Here is a 10,605-nt window from a genome sequence, read left to right as displayed (position 1 = left end):
GAAAGAAAGAAAGAAAGAAAGAAAGAAAGAAAGAAAAGAAAGAAAGAAAAGAAAGAAAGAAAGAAAGAAAGAAAAGAAAAGAAAGAGAAAGAAAGAAAGAAAAAGAAAGAAAGAAAAGAAAGAAAGAAAGAGAAAAGAAAAGAAAAGGAAAAGAAAAGGAAAGAAAAGAAAAGAAAAGAAAAGAAAGAAAGAAAAAGAAATTAATTCTCAATTTGGGTATCATCCTCAATCCCTAACCAAATAAGCCCAATATACCAAGAATCAGGTTATACAAAATTGTAATCTCCAACCCTAACCATTTCTGATCCACATGGCAAGGAAAGAGTACCTTCTCCTTTTCCCAGTTCCCAGTATCCTCAGTACAGAAACACAGCTGCAAGGGCATCACATCATCTCAACTTTCCAAGCCCAAGCTGCCGGTGACAAAATTGCTAATATTATCTGTTATCTCTTTCAGAATCTAAATACAAAAAGCACCAAACAGTGCAATAAAAGGGTATTTTTCAATAGGTATTTTTTAATGACTACACTGTAACAATTTGTTATTGAGCATATCACATGTTGACATTGCTCTATCAGAGCTCAATTCATAACGGTGGTAAAAATGTCACATTTTATTAGTAATCTGTGAGTTGTTTTAATAATTCACGTTTTGGTAAGTAACAGCTATGAAAATGTGACATTTTACAAGTCGAAAATGTAAGCTTCATGAAGAAGACAATTGTTTTTGTATTTTGTTCACTGCTGTATTCCCAAATCCTAGAATACCTAGCATTTATTTGGTAGGCATTCTATAAATATTCATGAAATGAAGAAATGAGTATTACCCATGCTAAAATACATTTTATCCTATGATTGTTATCTTTGGAAACCAAAATCCTAAGCTGTGGAGATATCATCAACCCAAACAGATCAAGCCCCAGACATCCTGCCAGTCTCCTACTACATTCACATAAAGTCTTTCACTCAGTCTTCATGTCACCAGATATTCCTATGCTCAGTTGGTCAGTTAGTCATTAAACATCTCAGTCTCCTGGTCTAATAAGTATAAAACAGTAGATGCATCCATCTTTTAACAATTCTTGGTGTCCAGCTGAGTAGAAAGCATAAAATGGCTTACATGTTTATTTCTTGGATTGTTATATACCTTTTTTTTTGAGAAATAATGAAAGTAAAGGTTCCAATTAGATCTAGTTAGTCTGTCCTATACTTCCAGGGAATTTTCAATACCGTAAAAATTCTCACATTTATCTTATGAATGAATGGTCCAAATTACAAGTGTTTGCTTATTACTGTTTGCCACTATGCATGCAACAAAAGTATGGCTCTTACCAGAATGGCCTCATCAACAATGACTAACCAGACACAATTAAAATTTGGGAGCCAATCTGATACAACAGTCCTATAAAGATAAAATCTAGTTGAAGACGACAACTCACAGAGATTAAAAGCTTCTTGAACCAAAAGGAAAATAATTTAATTCCTGTCTCAAATTAAATTAACGCATGATGAATGGTGCTTAAGCTAACTTTTATAGGCCTTTCGTACATTCGTCTGCCTCAAGATAATGAGTCCACAATTCAGTAATGAAAGTTCTTTGAAAACAAAAGTGACTATAGAAAAACTTACAAAAAATAAAAACACACAGTGAAACTTCTTAATATTTTCCAAGGAATAACATTTCTAAAACATTTGCTCAAAGCAGCAAAACAGGAAATGTGTTTTATGGACCTTAGAAAGAACTTTTTAAAACAATACTATTTGAAAATAGGGTCAAGAGAGAAGACATCATAACAAAGTTAAGTGCCTTTTACTTTTAAAAATTGGGTAAAACCCCATTATACTTACTTTGTAAATAGTGCAAAACCATCAATACAAGACTATAGCTGCTTAAAGTACCACGACTGGCATCATTAATCTGATGGTGACTTGCCCACTTCTTAATCACCAGCACTAACGGACGAACTCGATTTTCAACTGAAAGTAAAATTAAAACTTAAACATGGTAAGAGACATTATAGTTTCTTTGAAAGTCTACATCATTTCCCAGCTCCATGCCAAAATAAAGCACACTGTCTCCGTGTATATTACACACTGTACCTGTTCACCATAAATGTCTCTTATGTCTAAAACTTACCTTAGTTTACCTTTTAACAATTATGAATTATTAAAATGCCACTTGATTCACCTATAACTGATAGTATAGGATTTTAGTGTAGAAACATATACAAATAAAATAAGATACATTATACTTAAACACAACTAAAGAGATGTCACTATTTACAACAAACATCTTTAAAAATGAATAAAGAAAAAAGAGGCTGATAATTTTTAGAAACAAACCAAAAACTTACGGTATGCATAAGTTCTGAGAAGGAATGTGTTTCTTATTCCAACAATATTGTTTACATTCAGGTCAAACTCCACACAACTATTTAAGAAAAAATAAATAAATAAACTTTAGCTGAAGTATGAATAAACTTCCTTCCTTCCTTCTAACTAAATTAATGCTCATCCATCCCACAATGCAAAATAGCATGGGCCCAAAGGCCACAGATCTGCATTTTTAAAATGACACAATAAATTAACAAATACTCAGCATGTTATTTTAATGTGATTTGGTGTGTATTAAACATATAAAATAAGATTACAGTGGAAAGATCAGTAACATACTGCTAAGGTTCCAATTACCTCAAAGAAAATTTTTAAGTGTTTTTTTTTTAAAGAGATGAAATCTCGCTCTGCAGCCCAGGCCGGAGTGCAGTAGCACAATCATAGCTCACTGCAGCCTCAAGCTCCTGGGCTCAAGAATCCCCCCACACCTCAGCCTCCCAAATCACTGATATTAGAGGTAGGAGTTACCACACCCAGCTGGAAATTTTTAAATCTCACAATCGTTTCCAGAAAAACAAAACTATGTAACCAAAAACATTTCTGAGCAAGTTACTCCATTAAGTTACATATTCTCAAATAATCTGGAATTATAGCATCATATACTTTAAAACAACAGGAATAAAAAGCCAAATAAAATACAGGGGAAAAAATTTAAAAGCTCTGTCTACATATATTTCCTCTAAAAAGGCTAGTAAATTAGCAAACACATAATGGTTACTTCTTTGAAAGCAAATATATGCAGTTCATAATTTAGAAAATAGAGCAATAATGATGTAATCTACAAAGAACGGTTAAACTCATACAAAAATCAAGGATTACTTTATGAAAGTCAGTTCTACTTATACCCATGTAAGGTCACAACTTCTAAATACTAAACTTTTCTTTGAAAAAACTGTCTAAAATAAAAACCAAATTCATTTCTATATTAATTATAGCTTTTAATTATAAAATTTGAAATCTACCGTTTCAGTCTTTCTTATTTGGGGGAACAACAGAAATCTTACAATCTTTCCACTATCCATGCATATTAATAAAAATAGACAGTAGTGACCGACATAGTGGCTCATGCCTGTAATCCCAGCACTTTGGGAGGCCAAGGCAGGTGGATCATGAGGCCAAGATATGGAGACCATCCTGGCCAACATGGTGAAAGCCCATCTCTACTAAAAATACAAAAATTAGCTGGGCATGGTGGGGTGTACCTATAGTCCCAGCTACTTGGGAGGCTGAGGCAGGAGAATCGCTTGAACCCAGGAGTCACCTGGGCAACAGAGTGAGACTCCATCTCAAAAAAAAAAAAAAAAAAAAGGATAGTAATAACACTTCAGATACTACACATTATTTGGCTTTGGGAAACCTATAGTAACAATAGAGTTACATTCTTTGTGTAAGTCTAACACTGAAGCCAATTTATATTACAGCCACATAATAACTCAACAGAAAAGAAAAACACTTAGATCACAACTAGTCTGCAGTTAAAAACTTTTCCAAAACTGAATTCAGGGCCTTAAAACTATCCACAATACTTGCTTCAAATACTACTTCTGGAAATACTAAAAAAGTGATCCTCGGTATGGAAAGAATTTATGCACAAAATGCTTATTTGTGTTATCTAAAAACTAGAAACAAACCAAATGTTCAAACACAGGGGAATGGTTAAGTTAAGGACAATTTATTCACTCAAATACTATAAAGCCATTAAAAATGATGCTGTAGAACAACACTTAACCATATAACTAAATATTAATGATACGTGGTTCTGTTGGAAAGTATGTTTTGGCCAGGTGCAGTGACACACTCCTGTAATTCCAGAACCTTTGGAGGCTAAGGTAGGAGGATTGCCTGAGGCCAGATGTTCGAGACTTGCCTGGGCAACATGGCGAGACCCTGTCTCTACCAAAAACACAAAGCTTAACCCGGTGTGGTAGTGTGTGCCTGTAGTCCTATCTACTCAGGAAGCTGAGATGGGAGGATCACTTGAGTCCAGGCATTTGTGGTTACATTGAACTATGATCATGCTACTGCACTCCAGACTGGGCAACAAGGTAAGACCCTGTCTCTTAAAAAAATGCTTAAGAACAAAAAAAGTTTGTAAGATAACCTTAAATAGAAAAAGAATAAAACTGTTTCTGTAACTATGACTACAACCATGTATTATTAAAAACTATAATTAGCTAGTATAACTTTTTTATCTCTCTCTATATTTTACATTTACTTTAGGAAAATCTGACACAATTTACTTGGCAGAAATTTGATAAATATTTATAGATCTGATTTATGTTTAGCTATATAAAGGAATGGCTTGAGCCTGGCATTAAGGTTTGTTTAAAATACATATATTTAGTCAATTTTCATCATTCATAGTAGCTACATTCTATAAAGTTGCTGCAAACACTGAATTAGTGAATACTATACCATTGATCCTAGGGTAAGCAAAGGGTTAGGTTTCTGCCAGCCTGGTCACATTTTCATAAACTCATCAATACGGAACCAAGTTTTATGTTGCATTTTTGTTTGAGGACACTGTATTTAATATATATGGTTGATTCATTAACAGTGGACTCATGGCCAAGAGTATTATAACTCATGTCTGAGCAAAGCCTACCTAACACATATTTTCTCCGTAGGGCACCATCACAGCCTTCTTGCACATGGGGACACTAGAAAGTAACTCAGGACTATGCTTGGGGGCCATTCTAAATAGCAAAAAAGCACAAAATGTGAAATACGGCATTAATTAGACTGTGAGAAGGTTATTTGTTTACAGTATGAAGCTGAACAAGAAGAGAGTGTGTCACCTTACTCTACCTCAGCTGGGAACACGGTATTAGGGGATTTGAAATTTTCGCCACTCTGTGTATGTCCACAAAACGACTGCTAAAGCGTATGAATATTGATGTGGGGAGTTACAAATAACTTTCAGCAAGTAGGCAAATTAGTGAAAACACAATCTATGAAAAATAAGGATCAACAATGTATGTGTGTTTGTGGGCATAATTTCAGTATTAATTTGTAAAACTGGACAAATTTATGAAATCTGTCACAATCCTATTTTTAGAAAACAGTAACAAATCTTTTTAATGAATGAAATAATCAACATCTATTTACATTTTATATTCAGGTATTATGTAAAAGATCCCAATTCCAATACCCATAAGAAATTCAGAATGCAGGACGGTAGAATATATGTAAATTCTGAAATGGAACAAGTATATTTTTCTGTTTTACTTTCATATCTATTACTCTAGGTATTATATGTATCTTTCATTAAAATGAAACATAACTCGTTTAATGATAATTGTATTTACAACAAACCCCTTGATATTAGTTTATGTCAAATTTCATTAATTATGTTAATCAGAATGCATTACACTTCCAAAAGGCAAGAGATCACTTAAAAATTTAAAATATAAATATGTACATATTCTTTAAATTGGATAGTCTCACATATTCAAAATGTCAAGCAGAATAGCTAAGTACAGTTAAGCATAAGAAAATATTGCTCAATTTTAAAAAACCATTTCAAACCCCAAGTCAAATGATTTCTAAAAACTGATGAAGATAAGCTGTAATGCTACAACATATATATTTTTTTTTTTTTTTTTTCTTGAGACGGAGTCTTGCTCTGTCACCAGGCTGGAGTGCAGTGGCGCAATCTTGGCTCACTGCCGCCTCCTGGGTTCAAGTAATTCTTTCGCCTCAGCCTCCTGAATAGCTGGGACCACAGGTGCATGCCACCACGCCCAGCTAATTTTTGTATTTTTAGTAGAGACAGGGTTTCACCATGTTGGCCAGGATGGTCTTGATCTCTTGACCTCGTGATCCGCCCGCCTCAGCCTCCCAAAGTGCTGGGATTACAGGCGTGAGCCACCGCACCCAGCCCATATATTTCTTAATTATCTTTATCAGATGAATATCTAAAAATGATCTAAAGCAACTGAAAAAAGAAAGCTCATTAATTACTTACCTGACTTTATCCCTGAACTTCACAATTGGCACTTTTGCTCGAATCAGCTGAGGTCTCTCAATGTAGCCTGCTGAAAGATAAAAGATAATGTGAATATCTGCAAATGTTTCTAGAATTCATAGTGTTCCAATGCACATTTTTAAAAAAATAGTATTTACTAAGCTAAAATAATTTAAGAAAATGTCTTTGAAAAAGAAAACAAGTGAGGACATTATCAAATTCTTCTAAGATTGTAGGCTTCAGTAATACCAGTTAGGGGGCTTCAAATTCAAGTTATTTTCCAGAATGTGGTCTAATATAGTATCTATAAAGAAGTTCATCAGACCACTGTAAGAGTGAAAATATATCTAGGCTAGCAGCAGAGGGAATAGCTAATTTTGGTACAGCACACAGTAAGGTATCATGGTAACTGCAGAAATGATATTTTCAGAGTCTTAAGTGTGGAAATGCTTTGCAACATGAAACACAGGGCTGGGACACATTCAGTAAGTGTAAACTCTATGAGTGAAAAATACATATAGTTATACACACATGATCTCTACAAGTGGAAAAACTCAGGTCAGTTTAGTGAACACCAATCATTGTGCTATTATACACAGGAGTATCAGTTGATAGGAAATTCAAATACATATACATGTATGTATTACATATATACACATATCATATACAATATATAATAAAATGTATATACATATTTTTATTCCATCAAACTAAAAAAGTATTGAGTTAAAAGTAATATATGCTCATCATAGAAAATGAGGAAATACGTAAGTGTGTAAAAATGAAATTCTGAAAATCTTTCTCAAATAAGCAATTTTCTAATTTTACTACAGAAAAAGTAGCACCGGGATTTTTAAAACCTGAAAATTTTCTGTTACAATATTTTACCATCAAAATTATAGTGTGTGTGTGTATATATACATATATATGTGTATATATATATGTGTGTGTGTGTGTGTATATATATATATATGTGTGTGTATATATGTGTGTATCAGCTGGGCTCGGTGGCTCACCGAGCACTTTAGGAGGCCAAGGGGGATGTACCACTTGAGGTCAGGAGTTCTAGACCAGCCGAGCCAACATGGCAAAACCCTATCTCTACTAAAAATACAAAAATTAGCCAGGTGAGGTGGCACATGCCTGTAATCCCAGCTACTTGGGAGGCTGAGGTATGAGAATTGCTTAAACCAGGGAGGCAGAGGTTGCAGTGACCTGCGATCATGCCACTGCACTCCAGCCTGGGTGATAGAGCAAGACTCTGTCACAAAAAAAAAAAAAAAGAGAAAAATGGAATATATCAAGCTTCAAAATAGAATTTATGTGCAGGAATTCAGAAAAATAAAATTAGGAGTTAAAAGTTTTGAGTAGTAAGTACCAACAAACTGGCTCTGATACCAACAAGCTATATTTGAGTCAAGTTACTAAATCCATTGATCACCAGTTTCCTTAACTATTAAAAATAAAAAAAAGAAAAAAAAAAAACCCTCATGTGAATTACATGATCTTTAAGGTCCCTTCCATTTTTAATATTTTGATTCAAATAGCTATTAAAAATCCACTTAGGTATGAATTATTCTTTATTTTACAGAATAATTCAGAATGCAGAAACCTAAGTCCACTGAAATAAATCATTTATTTCTCTCCTACAACAATGTAAATTATTCAAAGACAGTGACTTGTTACTTGACCTTTATTTTCCAGCTCAAACCCTGGCACATAATGAATGTCTGTTAAACAAATGAACAAGTGTCTTTCCAATATCACACAGTTAGTATAACTTCAACTTTCTAGAACATTCTGTGGAAGTTTAAAAGAAATTATTTGAGATGGCTTAACATGTGGATTAAAAACTGTTTAGAGTCAGTTTATCCAAAGAGTAAAATCTTAAAATAAAATGGCTTAAGTCAACAATTTGCTTTCTGCTTAAGTAACACATTTAGGTCTCATGTTCAGTGATCATATTTTTAAAACAAGTAAAGACGCATATCACTGCAAACCAGATGAACTTCTCTCTCACACAAATAAAGTCCTACAGGAATTTATCTGTATCAACACTCTTGGCTCTTCATAGATACTCTGTATTATAACTACTTATATTCATGCTTTAATTTCCCTAACCTATCAATTTTTGAGAAAAAGAACTAAAACTTATATATCTCTAATCACCCCCCACCCACTGCAGCAGGTGGTATATTTTGCAGTGAGTGCAATAAAGATATTCTGAATAAATGATTACTCATCTTTTTAATCAAAAGTTAAAAGAAATTCATTTGGAAAAAAGGATCCATATTATACCTATCCTGACCAGAATAAACAATTCTTACCAGAAGATAATGTAAGAGGCATTTTAAATAAAGTTATGTCAGATGACATAGAAACTTGAGGCATGTCAGACTTACAAAGTCTAGTACAGAAGTGTTTATGGACTAAGGTGAGTATATGCCGTGCTTCAGTCTTCTGATTTACCTGAAAAAAACACTGAAAAGTTAAAAATAAAGTGTTTTTTCATTATCTAAGCTTAGTGTTTCATTTTCCTAAAGCATCTCAACAAAAAGAAAACATACAAGGTATACTTTCCTTTGGAGTTATTTTTCAATATACTCAAGGTATAATTTATTTTTCCAAATTACATTATAGAAAAAGGTCAACCTTTAATGTTATCTTTCACATCTACATTTCTAAATCAATTCCTGATTTTAAGCTTAAAGCACAATTTTTAGAGAAATTCTGAAACAGCCATCTATGTCATTTTTCCCTTCAGTGTAAATGTACAAAAAGCAACCACCAACAAAAATATACGAAATTGTAACCGTATCTAAACTAGACGGCAAGCTGCTCAAGGATAGGTTCATACCTAGTGTCTCAGTTTGTATAAAGGCTATGACAACATGATTTAGACATGTGAATAAGACTGGAGGATTAGTGGGATGTGCTTGAGTATAATCTGGCAGAAATAAAAAGTTTTAATTATAATTCTGTATTCTCCACTATGTTTATAACGTGAGGTTTTTTTAAACTCTCTCTTCATATAATTTCAAAGCCCAGAAAAATACCATTTTCTGGAATAAATCTCCTTCTGATTTGCAGTAACTAGAAGTCATTTTTGCTAGTGGAACAGTATGAACAGTAAAAATATACACTAATATTCAATAATTTTTTGTATTTTTAAAGATGTAAAACATAATAAGCCATATTAAAATTATACTGAACTTAATTTAATCGTTAGTAGTTCAGAAGAAACTTCAGCATCTTAAAGAGTCTGACTCAAGTCAGCTTAATGAACACCAATTACTACAATATTATACATAGGAGTATCAGTTAACAGGAAATTCAGATAAACATAGTACAGGTTGAGCATCCCTAATCCAAAAACACGAAATCCAAAATCTGAAACTTTCTGAGTGTTGATATGATACTCAAAGGAAATGTTCATCGGCGCATTTTAGATTTTGGATCAGAGATGTTCAAATGGTAAGTATAATGCAAGTATTCCAAAATAAAAAAATCTCAAATCCAAAAAACTCTGGTTCCAAGCATTGCAGATAAGGAATATTCAACTTGTACTAAGTAACACAATATGGTTGCTAAAGAAAAAGAAAAACACAAAGGTAAAACGTCAGAGAAAAATATTTTAAATTTAATAAACACGATAGTCTTATTTTAAATTTCAGGGAAATCTATTTTCCCAAAACACACATTTTCCAGGAAGAAAAAAGTAAAAATTAAAAATAGAATCACTGAGAATTCAAATGCAAAGGAAATGTATAAAGAAGATAATATTGCCACATGCCCACATGCTCTGCTTTGCTGCATCCGGGTAACATATCCAAACTAATGGCATTTCAAAACACAGGCAGAGCTCTTATAAAAAGAACAACAACAACACATAGTGAAGCCATCTCACTTTAAAAACTTATAACTAAATTAATGCTATACCTCCAATTACGCTTACTGTGCACATGCCTTAAAAATAAAAAATTTCCTATGTTTCCTACAATTATGGTAAACAAAATTCAAAGAAGTAATCGTAGCAAAGCAAGTTTTTTTCCTCAGTAACTTTTATGTAAAATTTCTTAACCCATTAACATGAGAAACACACTTGGAATAAATGTTTCCTTACTTACTGGTTCTTCCTTAACAACTAGGCATAAATCACCATCACTGCTCCGGGTACCAAATCCATTTAAAGAGGACCCAACCAAAAAAAGTCTGCTTTCTAAAGAAAGAGAAGAAAGTTATAA

At 33.1% G+C, this 10,605-nt stretch overlaps 1 protein-coding gene across 5 annotated transcripts in view; it reads right to left on the bottom strand.

The window, feature by feature from the left end:
• Positions 1-10,605, bottom strand: part of TENT2 (terminal nucleotidyltransferase 2) — a 67,249-nt gene that overhangs the window by 34,444 nt on the left and 22,200 nt on the right. For 4 of the 5 annotated variants that reach the window (XM_037731030.1, XM_017507310.2, XM_017507318.2 and 1 more), the window contains 5 exons: positions 10,489-10,580; positions 8,764-8,842; positions 6,362-6,431; positions 2,355-2,431; positions 1,849-1,977 (listed from right to left, as the gene is read on the bottom strand). In XM_037731030.1, the coding sequence (XP_037586958.1) occupies positions 1,849-1,977; positions 2,355-2,431; positions 6,362-6,431; positions 8,764-8,842; positions 10,489-10,580 (447 nt within the window). The remainder of the gene's footprint in view (positions 1-1,848; positions 1,978-2,354; positions 2,432-6,361; positions 6,432-8,763; positions 8,843-10,488; positions 10,581-10,605) is intronic. The other variant, XM_037731025.1, reaches the window with a different exon arrangement.

The sequence above is a fragment of the Cebus imitator genome, unplaced genomic scaffold, assembly GCF_001604975.1.
Source record: "Cebus imitator isolate Cc_AM_T3 unplaced genomic scaffold, Cebus_imitator-1.0 Scaffold16, whole genome shotgun sequence".
Classification (NCBI taxonomy): Eukaryota; Metazoa; Chordata; class Mammalia; order Primates; family Cebidae; genus Cebus; species Cebus imitator.
The sequence above is the reverse complement of the archived record's forward strand: the minus strand, read 5'-3'. Positions and strand labels throughout refer to the sequence as shown.